The sequence below is a fragment of the Triturus cristatus genome, chromosome 9 (genome assembly GCF_964204655.1).
Source record: "Triturus cristatus chromosome 9, aTriCri1.1, whole genome shotgun sequence".
NCBI lineage: Eukaryota > Metazoa > Chordata > Amphibia > Caudata > Salamandridae > Triturus > Triturus cristatus.
The window spans coordinates 529,618,551-529,639,646 of record NC_140592.1 but is presented as its reverse complement, the minus strand read 5'-3'; the positions used below and the strand labels follow the sequence as shown (position 1 = coordinate 529,639,646).

The 21,096-nt window shown below is 45.4% G+C and overlaps 1 protein-coding gene across 1 annotated transcript in view; it reads left to right on the top strand.

Moving 5' to 3' along the window:
- ANTXR2 (ANTXR cell adhesion molecule 2) overlaps window positions 1-21,096 on the top strand; it is a 670,700-nt gene that overhangs the window by 309,818 nt on the left and 339,786 nt on the right. Inside the window, exon 7 of the mRNA XM_085625534.1 lies at window positions 5,898-5,978. Coding sequence (XP_085481660.1) covers window positions 5,898-5,978 — 81 coding nt within the window. The remainder of the gene's footprint in view (window positions 1-5,897; window positions 5,979-21,096) is intronic.

Genomic DNA, 21,096 nt, shown 5'->3' with positions numbered 1-21,096 from the left:
AGGAGTAAGTGCAGGGTGTGTGAGCGGTGTAAATGCAGGGTAAATAGTGTGCCTGTGTGTGGTACAGGATGAGAGGTGGGAGTGAGGGGTGATCCATGAGAGTCACTGGTGACTGCATGGTAAGAGTTAGTGCAGAGTGACTGGCATCCCCCTATGAGTTCAGGCAGACTATTGTCCCTGTGTGCAGGCAGGATGAATAGAGTGCCTGTATGAATGCAGGCTGAGAGGTTTGTCCATGTGAGTGCAGGGTGAGAGGAGGAAGTGCCGGGTCAGTGGTGTGACTCCAGGGTGAGTGCTGTGCTTGTTTGCGTGGTGTGAGTGCAGGGTGAGTACTGTGCCCATATCAGTGTAGATGTGAGTAAAGATGTGTGTGAAGATGTGAGTGACAGTAAGTGATGTGACAGTGCAAGATTAGTGTGTGAGGAGTGACTGCAGGGTGAGTGATGTGATGTACACCTTTAGGTGCGGGTGAAAGTGCAGAGTAGGAGAAATGAATGCATGGTGAGCGATGTTCTTGTTTGAGTGATATTTCAAAGTGAACAATGAGAGTGACAAGTGAGTGAAGTGTCACATGAGTGCAGGGTGAGTAGTGTGCTCGTGTAAGTGCAGGGTAAAAAGCGTGAGTGCATGATGAGTGGTGTGAGTGCAGTGTGATCACCGTGAGTGTAGGGCAAGCAGTGAAAGTGACAAGTGAATGGAGTGGAGTATGCATTCAGGGTGAGCGGTGTGCCTGTGTGAGTGCAGTGTAGAGAGGGTGAATGGCAAGAGTGCATGGTGAGCAGTGTGATCGCTGTGAGTGTAGGGTGCGCTTGAAAGGGAAGGGTGAGTGATGAGAATGAGGAGTGAGTTGTCTGAATGCAGTATGTATTCCAAAACACCTGTAGTAACTCAGCATTGTATTGATGGCTGGTGTAGGGTTTCAGATAAGTTGGCATCAATCAGAGATACAGGGTGGAGGAAATAAATAATTTTCTGATCCTGCAACAAACATTCAGTCTCCTATTCAGGGTTGCCACCAGTAATTTGATGTCCCAGTCAGCACAAAAATAAGCAACATTACCTAAAGTCTGTATTGTTAGCACTTATCTGTGCATACTTCAAACCTCAAATACAAATAATAAGGCCTTTTAATTGTGTTCTATGGCTACAATAAGGATCCATGACTAATAATTTCAGTTTAAGTTTAATTAAACAAAATAAAACAAAGAAAGAATAGTCATGTTACAAATGAATACATACCATATTTTTACAGCCCTTTATAGTTATAGTTTCAAGGCGAGGCCTTTGCAGACTCTTTAAACAAAAACAAATGGCCGGTATTTTTCTTCTGGAAAAGTGGCATCCCTACTCATGAGATGCCTTGTCACTAAATGCATTCTCCTACTGTGGCAATAAAAATAAAATGCAAATGTAAGGAATAGAGAATAGACAGAGTTGGGGACCCAGGAGGCACTGGAACCAGTGAACTAAACAAACAAAGCCTAGTTAACCAGTTCCGAAGGGATGTAAATGATATTTTAAAGACCAGTGAAAAACTTGTGTGTGGTAGAGATAAGACTCCAGACACTGGCCTGCCGAGCACACAGCAGCCCGAGCAACAACTGCCCTGACTAAGACACACATCGGGGGGAGCTACATCCCTTTAAGCCCTATGGGCTTTGTGCACCTGACAGGAGGGGACCGTGGTGTACTGAGTGGGCTGTCACCCTGGAGCAGCGTGCAGCTGTGAAGGAGAAGCATGCTATTACTCACAGAGGAAGAGCAATGACTCAACTATACAACAATCAAGAAGGACCCAAGACCTGCAGCCAGATTCAGAGAGGTTTACTGCATAGGAGGAGGATTGTGTGGGCGCCTGCCGCTTCTACTGTAGTATCCAGACTTCTTCTCCCCGCTGGGCCACAGACGCGGGCCCTCTGAACCTTCACACCAGCGAGAGAAGACTAAATACTGAGCCGCCAGGCATCAGGGCAACTTGCTCTGACTGAAACCTTACTGCGTAAAGGCCATTTAGCCATCATCTAAGACTTGAACTCACTAGAGGGTCCCAACTGGAATGTTGCCTCACATAAATGGGGAATAACCACAATTCTTTGACAGGGAAGTGGGACTCGAGAGCTGATCCAGAAAGAGCTAGTGCACCTGCCTTAAGAAGATTTTGTATATTGTTTGTACACAAAATACATAGGTGGATGTATGCGAACACCCATGCACTACTCCTGTAATGCCTCCCTGATGCACGGTGATGCAAGGCAGTGCAATACGTTGCCTTGCATTCGGTTTTTTTAATGCCATGCATAAACTATCCTATGATACTATTTCCTCTCTGTATGTGTGCTGCAGAATGCAGCATACATGCAAAGAGGAAATTACACCAGCCTCAGGTAGACTCACCAGTTTGATGCAAACCTGTGTTAACAAGTCTATGCGCCAAAATACATTGGTGGATACATGGGAATGCCCAAGCACCACCCATGTAATGCCTAGCTGACGCAAGGTTACACAAGGCAGGGCAATGTGCTGCCTTGCGTTAGTTTTTTTTTACAAAGCCACACAAATGTTTTGTGTGGTACTGTAAATCCAAAAATAGATTTTGCATCATTGTTGTTCAGGAAAAGTGATGCAACCACGAAACAAAATCTGGCCCTCAACTTCTACATTTATTTTTTATAAACTCTGCCACAAAGAAATTAGCTACAAGGAGAACCATGACATTAAATCTGTTCTGCTTAATTGGTTGCAAAGTCTGAATTTTAAAATATCTTATGGGTTTAAGGCACCTGCTGCCGAGAATAAGTAAATCAGATGGAATTATAATAATGGTAAGATAACTGCTGGAAAGATCTGTGTTTTGTCTAGTCCAAGTTTTGACTTAAAGTAGCATAGAGGGTTAATGTGTCTCCTGCGAAAAACATCATGTAACATGCAGATGAAAGATTTTTTTTATTTTATGTAGGTAGGTAAGTGCGTTATTGGTTTTAACACAGAGATTCATTTGTTTCTTGCAGTTGAATTGTAATCCCTCTAATATATCACAATGTGCTATGAAAGATGAAATGTACCTCTTACAGCTTGTAACCCTCACTGTCTTTTCTTTCATCCAATTATTTGTTAAAAATCTCCCACTTTCCTCTTCTAAAATGTTGGCATGTGAGTGTACATTTATTTACAAACTCGTATGATCTATTGTCAATGTAATGTGTGATGCAAAGCGCTCTGACACCCTGAATTGGGATGAGTAGCGCTATAAAAGAAATTAAAAAATAGTAGTATTTAATTTGTTATTTTGTGTAAATACTGGGACAGGCCAACACATTTGGCATTCTTACAGTGCATGCATATCTCTATTATACACGGACTGAACAAAGTCAAAACCATGCTTCTCTTTAGTAAGTTTGAGGTGCTAACAAGCTGTGTACCTTTGTTTCCCTTCCACTGCATTTGCATCTAAGTGTGAGGCTCCAGATAACTCCCAGCCAGGACACTCCAACAAAAGGCAGCCTGATGGCCCCTTAAATTCTGCCTTTTTATGGGCTGAGCTGGAGTCTGAAATAGGAAAGACCCCCCTCGCCGCCTGCATGTTGTTGCTCGGATCAAAAGCAGACATTGTGCAGGCACTCCTGAGTGTGTCCCGATGTTTGTAAATTACACTGGGAGTGTTCTGGATACTTAACAATGGGGCACAACTTCTTTGCCGGTAGAGCGGCGTCCACCCTGTGAAAATAATGGGTGTACTGCATCCGCCAGCATGTAGCCCCGACTTGTGCTCTGGTTTTAACACTAAAATGAATTCTTGTTATGTGTTCCAAAAGAGCACCTTCCCTCTTGTGTGTTGCTGTGGAACACTAAGAATAGTAAGCAGAAGCACGCAGCCTGGGTGGGAGCAGTTTGTTTGTAGCTGTCGGACCTTCGAAAAATGAAAGCACATCAACAAAATGTATAAAACACCCAAAAATGTAAATAGGGTGCGTTGGCCAAACAATCCTAGCACAGAAAGGGACTAAATTTATGGGGAATGCCAGAATGCCATCACTTACAGTCAAGTCAGCCATTGGCAAAAGTGGCTTGACCCATTGCCCTCTTCTATACTGTGGTGGTTGGAAGCAAATAGTGAATTACAACTGAACAGACCTATGGATGAATAGGACTCCCATAAAGTTCCATATGTATATATGTATTTATATATAAAATGTACTCCTTCATAGTCTCATTCAAAATGTAATGTATTGTCTGATCCTTTAATGTTCAGGTTATGTGTGTCCGCTCCATTGAAGTGCTCTCTCCTCTGTACGGCCCTTGTCAAAGCTAGAGTGGCTCCATTTCCGATTGCCCCACAACACAGGCCAAGGGAGTAACCAGGGATCACACCAAGATTTCAGCCTGCACTAAAATAAATATGCTCATAAAGGTCCAAAGTCCAAAGCCTTCCTCTCTCCCAAGATTTCCTGGTCCACATTGCCAACCTCATCAGTCCTACCTTCTCTCTGACAAAGTCCAGGCGCCACTGACCAGTGACTCTTCCTGCAATCAAAGAGACATTTGATGGCCACAGAAGCTGCTCTGCTCCCCTTCTTTCAGTGTATGTTCTCACTCCAGCCCTCGGGAATGTCAGTAGTACACCTCTCTTGTCTGGGGTTTGCATCCACACCTCTCCTAGTATCTCCAGGCACGGTGTTTCCAAGATGGAAACCTCAGGTCTCCATGGTATGTACCATATACAGGCAAGTATCACACATTGTCCGGAGCTACACACAATGCATGCAGGCCAAGGATGAGTATACTGTCACAGAACGTTATATGGTGGGCCAGTGGGGTCCACTCCTGTGTTACAGGTAAAACGGCCTGATCACTTTTAGCCACAAAACGGGTTTGCTGCCACCACAGTGGTCGTGTCACTTCTCTCATGGTAAGGGCAATAGCTCTTTACTAACATGAGGGTAGCGCCAATTCTCGTCCATCGAGGCCGCATTACCATGAAACAGGCCTAGGTCATGGTGCAAACACATCATCCGTGCTTACCCATGACCAAAGATCAGTGCCAGACATTCAGATATCCATGCAGCTGGGGAACTCAAGGCAAGGGTGCTCGTCCGTCACCATGAAGGAGACTTTTGCGTCCCAATAGCTCCAGATCAAATGTTATGACGAGCTCTCCCTTGTGGAATTAAAATTCAACACACATAAAAGAATTCTTCTTTAGAGTCTATCATTCACTAGTAGATTTATGTTGGTTGCAAAACACCAGGTATGTTAAGGTGCAAAATACACCCAAAACCGTACAAAATAAATATATGGCAAGTAACTTCAAGATTTTGTGACCTAATAAGTCAATTGAAATGGGCACCTACTTTCTCCATCACTCCCAATGTCCCATTGTTTGTGTGACGATTGAAGTTCAACTTCCACAAATAACATTATCTTGTTGGGAATTAAAGCAGTAACATAATTCAGCATCTGTCCACATTTGCCCAGCCACCTCTCCTTTCACACGTTGATTGTGTCTTTGCATTGAAACCTATACAGTGCTTCACTGCTTTTCTGCTGGGTTTGTGCTTTCTAAATACCACATGCTTTTAAGAGATTTCTGGGTTACATGTTGTTCACAGAGGGTAACTCCGTTGCTGAGGCCGATGGGAATTGTTAAAACTCCCGTTTATATAAAGGACGTATCCGAAGAATTTCACTGTGACAGAGTGGAGGCACTTTTTCCACTCTTGGGTCTGTGTAGACATCGTGCATGTGTGTAAATATCTATGTGGTATTTATATAGCACAAACCTAGCGAAAGGCAGCAGAGCTCTGTCAAGATGCAACATCATGATATATTGGTAAGAGAGAAAGGTGGGTCAAATCGCAACAATTAATTAAACATGTTTGTCTGTTTTTGTTTGCATACAGCTCGTGAAAATTGCAGATTCGAAAGATCAAGTTTTCCCTGTGGAAGGAGGATTCCAAGCTCTGAAAGGGATTATCAACTCTGTGAGTCAAAGTCGTTCTGTGAATGTATCTTTTGAAAGTCAGTTTAACAGGTGTATTCTTTTCGTGTCTCGTTTTGGTCCTTCGCGTTGAATAAGTGGATCGTATATCTTCAGCTCAGCCTTAGTGTCCATAATCGTAGGACATTTGTGTTCAATTTTTCAAGTGTTAGGGATGCCCAAAGTAAAACAATATAAGTACTAAAGAGTAGATTGTGATAGAATAGCGCTGTCCCAAGCAATCAGACAAACTGGATAAATAATTTGCTTAGATGTGATTCTGGATTGACTCTCCTCATTTCCTTTAATCTTTTTGTGCATTAAAGTTTTGTAATTATTGCAGAATAATTGGCTTTATTCCTGACAAGTTAGATAGATAAGAGATTGCATATTTTGCTGCTACACCATGACGCCGTTCTCCGCGTAGTTTTTAGGTCGAGCCTAGTAGTGCGCATGCGCTGCTCTGCGAGGCTTCTTGTGATTACTCTGTGGGTCTGACACCTTCCACGCATTGGGTTGGCTTTTACGTGGGTCTTTTTGGAATCAAAGCCTGCAAATGGTTAAAGGTGGGTGTTTGTCCCACCTCTTCTAAAAGGTTTACTCCTACGGCGTTTTGCCTGCGGGAGCGAGCAGCGGCGCACAGGGCGGCAGCTGCAGTGCCTCCTCCCCTGCACCACTCCCGAGTATTTTCCCTGAGCTGGCATGTGCATTATGCACAGTGTTATTTGTGTAAACAGCATCTCTCCACGTGTGGTTCTTTTTTACTTCTATAGAACGGACTGGTGCAATTTGTATTCACAAAGTGTAAAAATATCCCAATTTTAAAATGCATCGAAAATAAAATAAATACAGCTTAGTTTCACATTATATTGCAAAATTAAGTTCAATTGTAGTGTTTCTGAGTTCGTAGTAGGTTCATTTTTTTGCATTTTTAAATTGGTGCGCTTTACGCGAGGGACCTGTTACACTCCTCTCAGACACATTCATTTTTTTAAGCACGAACAGAGTAAGTGATTTGCCCAGGATCACAGGATGTTGAGTCGACGCCGACACTCGATCCTGGTTCCCAAGTTTCAAAGTCGTCAGCCGCTTCAGGTCCCAAGGCCGTGCTCAGAAGCTCTATGTAAAATAATTAATACATTACTGTTCTTCGCCCTTTCTTTCCTCATCATCAGACTTTTCTTTTATTGTTATTATTTTTAGTTGTATTATTAGTCATAGCAGTAGTAATAGCAACAGTAGCAGTATTCATATATTGTTATTATTTTTAGTTTTATTGTGATTAGTCGTAGTAGCAGGACTAGCAGTGTTAATATCCTTGCACTGTTATTATTTTTATCGTCATTATTACTGTTGCTCATATATCAGCCTTCGCCATTTGTGTACCTCTGTTGCATTATGTACGTGATAAATAGTTATTATTGTGCTATCGATAAAAATTGGCTCGCAGAAGGTGTTCAAGGTGATGGATTGCGTTGTTCGCCGTTTGCTGCTAAGAGGGCGCGTTAGCTCATAGAAAGTACACAAGGCGCTGGATTGTAGGGTTCGCCGTTTGCTGCTAAGCGGCGCGTGGTAGTCCAATCAGTGTGACAGGGGCCGGTGGGCTGCAGCAGTAGGCAACAGAGCTACTGCTACTAACAGCAGAATATTGGTGGAGTCAGCGCTTCTTAGTGCTAGAAATGTTTTTTTCTCCATTTTGAGTGGTTTAATTAATTGCGCATTACAAAGAAGGAGACACTTAGAGCATCCCAAGAAGAACCCACATTGTTATGGGAGCAGCATCACCACGTGTACCAGGAGCATGTGCGAAGGGGGGGGGGGGCAGCATAATTGGGGTAGTTGGGTTATTGTGAGCCATTTCACGCTCCTGAACCCCAATGCACTTGCACCTGCTGCACTAATGACAAATGCAGTCCGAGTAGTAGGCTATCTCCTCTGCCTATTTAATTCCTTCCCTATCTTGTCTAACTATCGCTCCAATCTTGAAACAGGCTCTCTGTCCCTCTCAAAAAACTAAATGTGCTCCCACATGTTTCACCTCTTTTTCTGAAATGCCAGAAAGAAAAATAAGCTGCCAGGCCCCTATTTTAAAGTGAGACAGTCATGATTGTAATGTAGTGGGTACCTAGGCCCCATTGATGCTTATCTGCTTCACTACTGATAGCTTCTGCCCTGCAAGGAGGGCAGTCTCCTCTGCCTTTTGTTAAAAACATAGACCCCCATCTTGCCACATCCCTCCATCTGAGGCCAAACAAAGATGTCTTCTCTGCTTCAATTTTCCCCTCCTGTGGGCCATTGCTCTGACACCCTAAGCAACACTGGCACAGCAAGAATGCAGTAGGTCCTAATGCAAGGAAGGATAGTAAAACAGCAATAACTGTGGTTTTGTTGGCTCCTCATACCTCTGGGTTGTGGTGCTACTGTACCTGTAGCACCAACAATACTTTCTTCCTCTTTGTGTTATAAACCAGCAAGGGATACCTGGGCTCTAATGCTAAAAGAAAAATGCCCCCCCCCCCCCAATTCCACTTTCTCATGGTGAGACAGACATAATTGAGCATCAGTGGCCACTTGCACACCTGGCAGCAGTACGTGCTGCACTAGTGGATAGGCCTTCGCAAAGGTTGATTGGTCATCTTTCCATTGCTTATTGCTGTATTTGCATGTTATGCTGGTACTAATGAGGTGAAATAGTTCACTCTACATTGTTACCATGAGTAAAAATGGCAAAATAATGACGTAATACTACACACAAAATATGCCACATTACACCACATATTTTACCTTTAGTTGCTGCATAATTTAGTGAACCCTTCCACATAATTTGATCTTCTCCTGCTGCTTAATCCCAGTAGCCCTGCTTACAGTTTCATGGTGATTTATTCTTTGTGAGAGGTAATTTAACATTAAATCAGTTTAGTTCTGGAAAAATGGAGATATAAAAATGTTGCCCTAGGTGCAGTCTGATTTCTTATTGCTGAAAACTATGGGCAAGATATACGATGGATTTTTGCATGCGCAAATGGGTTGTAGACCTGTTTGCGCATGCAAAAAACCTATGGCTTATGTACTAACCCTATTTTGCGAGTCACTAATTAAATAGCGACTCACAAAATAGGGCTAGCGACTCGCTATTAGGAAGAGGTGTTCCGCAGGTGTCCTTTCCTAATAGCGAGTCTGAACCCTATGTAAGAATGTTTTGCAACTGAAAACACTCACAGTTTACCACCCTCTTCAAGAGGGTGGTAAACCATTTGCAAACGGGAAGGGTCCCCAGGGGACCCCTTCCCCTTTCTGAATGGGCGCGCAAGCATTTGTTCAGAGCAGGCAGTGGTCCAAGGGACCACTACCTGCCCTTAAAAAATGAAACAAAAACGGTTCCTTTTTTTTTTTAAGGTCTCGTCTTGCGTTGCAGCGCATGCGCTACTCGCTTTGCGAGGCACGCTGTATTAGGGTATTTTTTAGAAGTGGTGTGGACGCCCAACCATATTTTTCTTTGGCTGGTGTCATCGTCCATGATAAATGCTGGCTTCCGATTAAAAATTAGGCTTCTTAGTCCCTCCTTGTCACCGCCCTGTCTCCTTTTGGGACCGCCCATCAGGACTGGATTGTTTACTTGCGGCGGTATACTGTCTCCTTCAATAATTCGGTTAGCACTCTTTTTTGTCCCCATATGCCTGCCTACAGAGAACACCCCTCCCACCACCCAAACAGCATCAAGCAGTGATCGTTGTATCCTTTATTAATTTATTTAATACGCCGCCGTTATGCTTACCTACAGAGAACACTCCTCCCAAACAGCATCAAGCAGCGATCGGGGTATCCTTTATTTATTTATTTAATACAGCGCCCCTATGCTTGCCAGGCTACAGAGAACACCCCTCCCACCTCCCAAACGGCATCGAGAGGCAATCCCCGTGGCTCGGTAAGCACTTTTTTTTGCATTTGCGCAATGGCGACAGCTTGTTTCTTTAACCAGAGGGGGTGGGGGCAGCCTGGCTCCAAGAAACGAATTCAGAGACCTCAGTTCCTGGCAGGGAGGTAGAGACACAAAAGTCTCCACAGAGCCCTGCAGAGGAGCCCCCGGCCCACTTGTCTTCAGGACTGGACCATGGTAAGGGGATCGAATGGAGGGCTACCTCCCCTCCCCTCTTTCTACTCCCCCGCCCCTCTCTGTCCTCCTGACTGTCTCTCCCTTGCCAGGACTCAGCCCTGCAGGCTTCCTAGTGATATTTCATTCCCCACGGAAGTGGTGAAAAAAGGCTTTTTGGATTTGAAAAAAAAAGTTCAGAGGGACGAGGGGGGAGGAGGAGGAGGATGAAGAAAGCATTTTCAAGTCCTCCCCACTCCAGTCATAAGGAAGGTGGAGAGCAGGCAGGAGGGACTTGGTTTTCCGCCGTCTTCCCTTTTTGGAGCCCCACGCTCGCATCTAGCTCCTCTCCGGGATCATGGTTCTGTTGCAGGCTGGGAGAAGCCCCTCTGGATTTTTGGGGGCCTGTGGGCTATGAAGTAGCTGCCTTAACCAAACCCGGCTCTCACACTCGGACCCATGTTTGCCTACTCTCTCTCTGTCCCTGCTCAGCTCTCCCAGGCACCCGATGCCTTAGTCGACACTGCCTTTGCTCTCCCTGGGCCTCGATGAAGCCCTTACCTACTCTATCACTCGATTCTGTCCCCTCACCAAAGTTGTTACAAAGTTGTGCAACCTCAGTTCTCTTTCCTCAATGGTTGACTTAACGATTTTTACACATTCAGCATGCCGTATGCGCGCTTTCAAACTATGGCTTACGTTGTTTCAGTTTAAAACCAGGAGAATTCAAGTGCTCCCCCTTAAACGCTCCCATCCCTAAAAAGCAAGCCTTTGCAATTCAACAGGTCTCGCATTTACGCGAATTTGAGCTATAGGCATTGTAAATGCCAATGTCTGTTATTTATGTTTTGGTTTTTGAAACATAAATAAAAGGCATTGTCATTTACACTGCCAATAGCTTAAACTTGCGTAAATGCGAGACCTATTGCATTGCAAATGCTTGTTTTACATGCAAGGAAAACGGGCTACGTTTAAAAAAAAACGACTTTATTTAAACGCAGTCCCAGACATGGAGGTCTGCTGACCCCAGCAGGCCACCATCCCTGGGACTGCCAGCCATTCCCAACGGGGTCGCAAATTGCAACACCCTTATTAATATACATGAGGCATGCAATTTGCGAGCATTGGGAATTGCAAACAGTGTCTCAGACACTGTTGTAAATTGGCAATTGCGACTCACAAATTGCGACTCGCAATTTGCGAGTTGCAATTGCCAATGGTCATACATCTGGCCCCTAATTTTGTAATTCCTTGTTTTATCTCAAATACTGCGTCACTTTGCAGCAGCCTAGCTTAGATTGTGTGTTATACTATTTTAAAATAATAAGTTACATATTCACAGTGCTTTCTGTGCTGGGACCTCGTAGCACTAAATATACAAAGGTCAATATTCCCCAATGCACCAACTAGGGTTAAATTATGTATCTATTAAGTTTCACGTACACAGACATCGGCATTGATGGTATTTGCTAACACGTTATTTTATGCAAAATTACATTACATTTCTTGATCCTGTCACCACACTCACCGACCCCCATCCCCTCACCTCATGGCACTGTGAGTCACAGTTCCAATGCTTTTTAATGCACTTCAAAGGCTGCATGTGTAAATAAAGACAGACTGGAAACGTGTCAAATAAACAAGAACACGCTACCAGGCAATCTTATGTTATACATATTAAGCAGAGGCATTTGCGCCCCCTAGAAAACCATCCACAGAGCTCCAGGGGGGATGTCCCACAACTTGAAGACATCTGTATTATTCCAATGAGAGATATAAGCACAAATCGCAGTTTGTCCATGATTGTGGGCATAATTTTAAGGTCTTGCGTGAGGCAGCATGCATGCACTATCTCTTCGAGATGTGTTGTATCTTACACAAACCTAAAAAGGCCTTAGAGCCCATCCATTACATACCATTGGTTGCTGTCTTTGTCACTCTTACTTCATTGGTCTCCATTGGTCAGTGGCAGCTGGGCTGGTTTTATTTTGCCGGCGTGTTTAGTTCCAGACGGCTTTGGGAGGATTTGGGTTTCATCAACACACTCACACAGCTACAGCTTCAAGCCATCACATATCATGATGAATCACTCCACTCCACACAATGCCACTCTATGCCACTTTACTCTGCTCTATGCCACTCCACTCTGTGCCACTCCACTTTACAACACTCCACTCTACGACACTTTACTCCACTCTGACACTCCACTCTATTCCACTCTATGCCACATGACTCTATGACACTCCATGGTGCTCTACTCCACTTTAGGCCACTCCACTCTATGGCACGCCATTCTATGACACCCCACTCCACTCTACACCATTTCACTTTACTCCAGTCCATGCCACTTTACTCCTCTCTATGTCACTCCACTCTACTCCACTCTGATTTTAATTACTCCAATCCACTCTACTCCATTCTACGCCAGACCACTCTATGCCACTCCACTCTACGAGACCCCACTCTACTGCACACTAAGCTGCTCCACTCTACGAGACTCCACTCTGTCACCCTACTTTACTAAACCCTACAACACTCCACTCTATGCCACTCTATCCTACTCCACTCTACTCTACTCTACCCCAGTCAAGGCAACTCCACTCTACAACACTCTACTCCACTGTAGGCCAATTCACAGTATGCCACGCCATTTTACTCCACTGTATGATACTCTTCTTCACTCCATGAGATGCCACTCCGCTCTGCGACACTCTATGACACTCCACTCTACCCCACTCTACTCTTTGGCACTCTTCGCCACTCTATGCCACTCCACGCCGCCACACGCTACCACATTCCACTCTATGCCACTCCACTCTATGCCACTCCACCCTCTGACAGTCCACATCACTCTATTACATTCCACTGCTTGACACTCCACTCTGCTCTACAACATTCTACTCCACACTATGATACTCAACTCCATGATACTCCACTCCACTCAATGACACTCCACGTCACTCCACTCTATAACACTCTACACCACTCCACTCTATGCCACTCCACGCCACGGCAAGTTATTCTATGACACTTTACTCCACTCTACGCCACTCTGCACCAGTTCACTCTGACACTCTACAACACTATAATCCACTCTACGCCACTCTACTGCCCACCACTCCACTCTACAACACTCCACCATACAACCCTCCACTCTACAACACTGTACTTCACTCTACAACACCCCTCTTGTCAGCAACTACTCCAATGTATGACACTCCACTTTACATCTACGACACTCAACGTTTCAACACTCCACCCTACAACATGCCACTCCACTGTAGTCCACTTCACAACACCCCACTTCAACTCTACTTTACTCCACAACACTCCACTCACTCTGTGACTTTACTTTACTCCACTCCATGCCACTCTACACCACTCTAAGCCACTCCACTCTACAACACAAAATCCTCTATATTCCTCTAATCACACTCTACTCCAATCTTTACCACGCTACACCACTCCACTATATTACACTATACTCAATTCTATGCCACTTTACCCTGCTGCACCCCACTTCACTATATGACGGTTGTTATTTCCTAGTGCTGCCGTGCCCTGACTTGTGGACCTGTCGCCTGCCCCAGAGTTACCTGACAGCTACTCGCCGCTCCTGGGGTCCCGATGCTGTGTGCCTCCCATGCCGCTGCTCTACACCAACACGCGGACTTAGCAGGGGGAGACTACAGCTCCCAGGCTGCCTAGCGGCCAACTCCCGTTCTCCTCGCGCCCGGAGGCGCAGAAAAGGGAGAGGCTCCCTTGGAGGAGCGGTTGTTATTTCCTAGTGCTGCCGTGCCCTGACTTGTGGACCTGTCGCCTGCCCGAGTTACCTGACAGCTACTCGCCGCTCTTGGGGTCCCGACGCTGTGTGCCTCCCATGCCGCCGCTCTACACCAACACGCTGACTTAGTAGGGGGAGACTACAGCTCCCAGGCTGCCTAGCGGCCAACTCCTGTTCTCCTCGCGCCCGGAGGCTCAGAAAAGGGAGAGGCTCCCTTGGTGGAGCGGTTGTTATTTCCTAGTGCTGCCGTGCCCTGACTTGTGGACCTGTCGCCTGCCCCAGAGTTACCCGACAGCTACTCGCCGCTCCTGGGGTCCCGACGCTGTGTGCCTCCCATGCCGCCGCTCTACACCAACACGCGGACTTAGCAGGGGGAGACTACAGCTCCCAGGCTGCCTAGCGGCCAACTCCCGTTCTCCTCGCGCCCGGAGGTGCAGAAAAGGGAGAGGCTCCCCCCGCGTTGCGGGACGCGCGCGGGTGGCGCCGGGCTAAGCCCGGGGAAAGGGCAGGCCGTCTGTGGCCGTCCGGAGCCAGACGTGGCTGGGCTGGCCCCCCCTTTCATTGGATCTCCATTAACTATTTTCTATTATTCACTGTCGAATCCGGATATTGTACTGTTGGGCTTTGGTTGCACTGCCACCTGTCTGCGACCCATAGTGCTATATATATACGTTTAAGTTTGTTCCACCATGGCGTTGTGCCTTAGAAATGGCAGAAAGATTACACCAACTAGTCATGGGGGCTCTGTATCTGGAACCTTGGATCGGTTTATCACTAGAGCAGTAAATGTTCTAGAAAAAGAAATTGTCCTTACCGAAAAACGGTTGTCTCTTGAATTAATGTCTAAACGCTCCTCTTTGGGTGCTATTATGTCTGCAGTTACCCCCGAGCACCCCCGACAAATCGATGCTATTAATTCAGTATCCTGTATGGAAGGAGCGGGTGTGGGTGGGTTACCCGCTATACCAACCAGCAACTCCCATGTTTCAACTCCAGATAGTATCTCTATTCTACCTAATAGTCCTATCGATTACAATGTTTTGGGTGCCCCTACCAAGTCTCATTCTGGTACGCTTCATCCCCCTAAAATTGGGAAGATTACCAAATTTCAACACACTACTGGCAAAAGAAAGCGAGGAGTGGGAGCCCAAAAGGACAGAAGCGCTAAGTTAGATAAAATTAATACAGTAAATGCACCCCCTAAATCTAATTCGACTTATTCATCTGTACCTACTGGCTCTATCGCCCCCCTTCAACATTACAAAAGTCGTAACCTCGTTGCCACATGGAAAGTTAAACCCCAAAAGGTATCTTAGAAACTTTAGAACAACTTCTCAGATCTATGTTGCTCCCATTGATTGAGAGGGTCAAACTGGTAAACGACTCTATGGTTAAGCTAGAAAGAGCCGTTGCATTAATCACTACGTCCTTCAATAATTTAGTGGGACCCTCACGAGCCTCTGGGCAAGAAAATCCTAGGACTGTCATCTCCGCTGCCCAGAGTGCCACATTAGGAACATCCGTAGAGGCACCAACTAGTTTAAACACCCGATTACACTCCAAACCCACTATAAACATTCCACTACACATCCCCCCTACAGGCGTTACAGAGGAGGATGTTGTTAGTGAGGACAGAGATGGTATGGAAAAGTTAGCGCCCTTAGTGTGCGGAGGTCGTCCGCTGCCTAGAGGAAATCGGAACTCAGAGGTGGAGGTACAGCGTGCTAAGCTCCCCTGTATTAACCTCCCCCCGGAATCCTCGCCCTACACTGTTATTTTGGCCAATGTCCCCGAAACATATCCAGATAAATCAGAGACTCATGGGGATTTAAAGAACAAGGTGATCCATTGGTTAAATAAAAACCGCCCACTCCCGGGAAAAATAAATGCAGAGATTTTGCTTGTGAGAAGGGTGGGCTGGCTGGGTGGGAGACACAAGGACCTAAAAGGCGACTGCATAATTGTAAATTTCAGGGACCCCAGAGTGGTCAGGCACATCTGTTACGATTGGGAATCACGGGTTAAAGTGGGAATTCAAGCCTTAAGCCTGAACTATTTTTTCCCAAGTTTTCATCATAGCCACTTTTCTGTTACACAAAATGGGTGGGACATAGCACCTAGACTTCAACGCTCTGCTCCCTTCCAGGCCCCCACCCCTCCTTGGGTAAACTGCACCGAGTTGTTCAGTGGTTTAGAAGGGGTCGACTGACTGGGTGCCAGTGAAAGGAATGGCATTGCGGGCTGGAACAAGGATAAAGAGTCAGTGGCTCAAGTAGTACCACCAAACAATAATAGCATAAGTTCAAACTGGGTAAATTTGAGAGCCAACTGCGCGGTTTCCCTAGTGCCCATTTTGTACTCACCATCACCCCAAAGAAAGATTTATACTCCTCCTGCTGTCCCTATTGTGGATTTTATAGCTCAAACTTTTTCCGACCCGCCCCCATTGCCTCCTGCGATGGGAGAAACGGTCCAGTTTGTGGAGAATCATTGTGGAGAATGTATGACCGTGGCTACTAGCCTCTCGGGACGCCGAAATCAAAACCAAATTGGCCCAAACGTTCCTAAACCGGCATTGCGTCCCCCTTTTACTAACTTTAATGAAGGCACCCATCTGCATACTCTGGTATCCTGGAATATCGCAGGTTAAAGAGCAAAACCACCACTGCTGAGTGGATCGACCTGGTGGATACACACGATATCATGGTATTCCAGGAGACCTGGGCAGCAGAACCAGTACATCACATGGGGTGCCTAAATTATTATAAAGCTGCAGTTGTGGGAACAAAGGGCAGACCATCAGGAGGTCTAACCATCTGGATTAAACAATCTTTGAATCTCCAAATTAAGGAACTATATGTAGGATGCCCAGATATCTTAGCCCTCAAGCTGTCTCAGGCAGACGGTTCTGATGGTTTTGAGCTCTATATAATTAATGTGTATAATAGAGCTAAGCCTGGTGAGCGTGGTTCCGATACTTTCCCAATACTGGACTCTTTTCTGGATTCTTTTAGATCAGACAGCAACATAATTATTGTTGGCGATTTAAATTGCTCGTTCGAGCCTCTAAATTCAGATGGGGAATTTTTTACGGCAGAGGAGGATGCAGTGTGGAATATACCACAGCTAGACCTCACACCCGTCAAGAGATGGACAGAATCGGTCCTGCAGTGGATGGGTCTTTGCCTTGAACGTGGCTTTAGGGCTGCAAACGGGCGGTCAGTTTCAGATAAAATGGGTAGGGTCACCTTTGACAATGGCCGCTCCAAAAGCAGAATAGATTATGCCCTTATAAAAATTCAATATTGGTCTATACTAAATGACATGGTGATTATGGATCGCCCAGAGAGTGACCACAATCCTCTTATATTGGGACTTCTGCTAAAAAATGGCGGGAAGCTTGAGCCTGTAGCCAAGGTTGTTACCGCAGAAGCCCTGCTTACCAATAATCTACGCAGGGTACGTTGGGCCAAGATTGTCACCGACACTGTGGTCTTGGATGAGGTCTCCACTAGGTTAGTTAGGACTCTGGGGTTCTGCAATCATTCCAAACTCAGGAAGACATAAATAGAGACATAACCAACCTCCACGATGAATTATTTAGAGACCATAGACTGTATTTTTCTAGACCCGTCAAACCAAAGAAGATATCCAGCAACCCATTGTGTAAATCATGGTATAACAAGTCGTGTAGGGAATCCTATAGCAGATTGTCCCTAGCCATCAAAACTAAAATAACTTTAAATATCAGGATAGCAAGGCTAAATTACTATAAAGTAAAAAAAAAGGCCAAACTCGATTGGGACACTCGACATTGGCAGGACCTGTTAGTAGCCAGTAAACAAAGAAATTTGACTGAGTTTTGGCATATAGTTAAATGGGGAAATGGTATAGTCTCACAGATTCCCGCAAACCATGTTCCAAGAGAAGCTTGGGTTGAACATTTTGGATCTCAGTTCTCTGGGGATATTTTGATTGATGTAAATGCTACCCCCACCCAAGTCCCCGAGGTATTCGCTAAATATTTGACATTTGTGAGCAATGATGTTGAGATGGCATTAAAAATGATCCCTAGTGGCAAGGCACCGGGTATCGACTGTGTCCCAGCCGATCTCTTTAAACATGATAAAGAAAATTGGATCCCATACATAGTTTACCTGGCCAATGCGATGGCAAAAGGGGCTATAATCCCAGAGTCCTGGCGTGGTGCTGAGATTCTCCCGATATACAAGAAAGGTGACCGCTCTAGTCCTGAGAATTATCGCCCGATCAGCCTGATAGATGCTGTACAAAAAATCATCGCTAGGATGGTTTTGATGCGCATCCAGAGCTGGATCGACACGGAGGATATTATTTCACCCCTACAGGCAGGGTTTAGGTCTAGTACCAGCACCATAGAGCAGGTCCTTCGATTCCAACGGCTGTATTGGAAAGTTGTCAGCCTAGGCGGAGGATCTATTTACGCCGCCTTCGTTGACTTAAAATCAGCGTTTGATTTAGTCCCTAGGGTAAAGTTGTGGGGGGTGTTAAGGGCACTAGGGATGCCCCCGGAGCTTCTGAATATGGTTATTAAATTACATGAAGCAAATTTTGCACAGGTTCGCTGGGGCATGCAAGGGCAGGTTACTCGAAGATTTGCTGTGTCCAGGGGTGTTAGACAGGGCTGTGTGCTAGCCCCAACCCTATTCTTGTTATTCATAAATGGGGTGGTTCAATATTACACAGCCCATCCGACAGATGCCCCCTCTTTGGGTGGCCAAAAGTTTCCGCTATTAATGTTCGCGGACGACACCCTTTTACTATCGCAGACCCAGGTTGGCCTACAAGCGGCTTTGACCATATTCGAGAAATTCTGTCTTGATTATGATCTGCAGGTAAACATCTTGAATACCAAGTTTTTGGTATTTACTAAAAGCAGACCTGCAGTCGGTCAAATCACAATGAACAATAACAAGCTAGAACAAACAAACAAAATGACTTGGGGATTGTGTTGGAGAGCAAAATGAGTTGGAAGCCCCAGATTGAAGCGTTATCGCTTAAGTTCGCCCAACTCACGGGGTGTTTGATTAGTGAACAGAGGAAGTCTGAGATTAAGAGGCTAGGCCCAGCTATGAAGATTTTTAACGCCAAGATAGGTTCTGCGATCCTGTATGGCGCGGATCTATGGGGTTTTGCGGACCTGCCTGCACTGGTAAAAATACAGAACACATTTTTAAGGAAATTAACAGGCCTTCCCTGTTCTAGCCCTACGTTACCTTTATTAATGGATCTGGGCTGCCATGCAATTGACGACCTTGCCCATTTCAAACCAGTGGCTTTGTGGAGGAGGCTATGGACCACTCCCGAACTAGCGGCCTATGCCAAGGCCACCATGGATGTAAGATCTATCCTGGGTTCGGGTAACATTCCCTGGTTCAGAAACCTCAAACTCATGCTTGATTCAATGGGCATGGGTAAACTGTGGCTGGATCCTGCGAACAACCTATTTCCCCCAAAAAAAGTCTACAAAAACATCTATTGGGAAATGGTTTACCAGAAACTTTTTTGCCAGATTTCGTCTACATCTTTGTCTGGATTGTTCCTGGATTTAAAACTCTTCCCAGCCCTGGAAGACTATTGGGACACAGTAACTAAGCCCAGCGGTAGAAAGCTTTACCATCAGCTAAGGGTTGGCTCCCTCCCAACCAGATTGTTTGTAAAAAATTGGAAAGGCCTAATGTCTGATTGCTGCCGTAGATGCCCAGAACGTAGAGAGTTGATCGCTCATATATTTTTTGAATGCCCTGCTTATGCAGCTCCCAGGGCCAAATGGCTCAAACCAATTTGGTCGTAACTTAAAAACAAGGGTTGGGTCTGAGGCCCTGAGGCTTCTTAAGACAGATACAAGTGAACCAATTGTTATCGCTGTATCAACATTTTTGGGCTGGGCGTGGTTCTTGAGGGTAAAACAGGATTTAGTGGTCGGCGCCTCAATTGATTTGCCCTGATGGTCCTGAAACTATATCTCGGCCTTTTTATTCCCACTTATGTTGTAGGTTTTAAATCCTGTATTTTTTACTGCTGGTTTTTTATTGTGATTTTATCATGGTATTTATTTATAATGAGGTTTTTATGTAAGGAAATGTCTTTTAGATTGAAAAAAATCGAAATAAAGACTTATTGAATTGACACTGTACTCTACTCTATGCCTCTCCCTTCTGCGACCCTTAACTCCACTCTCTTCTGTGCCACTAACATTTAGCCAGGTTGAGGAGCAGCCACAATGGTGTACAACATGGCTTAACCCCTTCAGTGCCCGCCCCTTTCCCCGCCCTGTGCCGGCCGTTACATTAGCGGGCGGGGTTTATGACGAGCTGGACTCGTCATGGGCACAGCGCAACCGCGGCCCATGACGAGTCCAGCTCGTCATGGGCACCGAAGAGGTTAAACACATTGACAAAGCCATTAGCTTTTGCATAGACAAGACCGATTGGCTTTCTCAGTGCTTGTTATATTTTACACTCTTCTCTTTCACAGCTTGTTAGAATGCAGTAATGGTTTGATGTGCCTTAATGATTTAATTAGCTTAGCACCAAAGACTAGCTGTAGCGCAAAAATGTGTCCTTTAGAAACCTAAACTCTTCATTTGTTTCTAACCTGTAGAGAATCAGATATTAATGAGAGCAGAGTAAGTGAGTTCAACAGATGAGTGATCAATGGACAACAGGCATCCCCAAGAGGTGGTGACAAATTGAGGAGTGCCTTTGTATTGTAAGCACGATTGGTAGATTGCTTGGAGGGGATTGTGTTTGTTTTTATGTGTTTGCGGGTGTGTGTGCGTTCATATTTGAGGCTGTAGATACACATCCCGTGTATACTCCTGCCATCTAGTGTTGGCCTTTTATATTCTTTTGGTATGAGTTAGGCTTTGAGCCCTGAGTCCAGCTGGAAACAGCATGGCAAAAACCTTTGGGTTTGGTTATTCTGACTGGGCTGCCCCAATCTCGAGAGACGTAGAGCCACATGCATCAACAAAATTTGCATGTGCAAACGGGCCGATTTGCAGAATCGGCCCATTCGCAAATGCGAAAAAGGCTTTTTACATGTATCAAAACCCATTTTGCAATTTGGTAACCTATTACCGAATCGCGAAATGGGTTTGCGATTCAGTATTTGGAAGGGGCGTGTTTAGGGCGTCCCTTCCAAATAGCGAATCCTAATGGTATGTATGAATGTTTTATGACCGTGAATACGGTCGCAAAACATTCA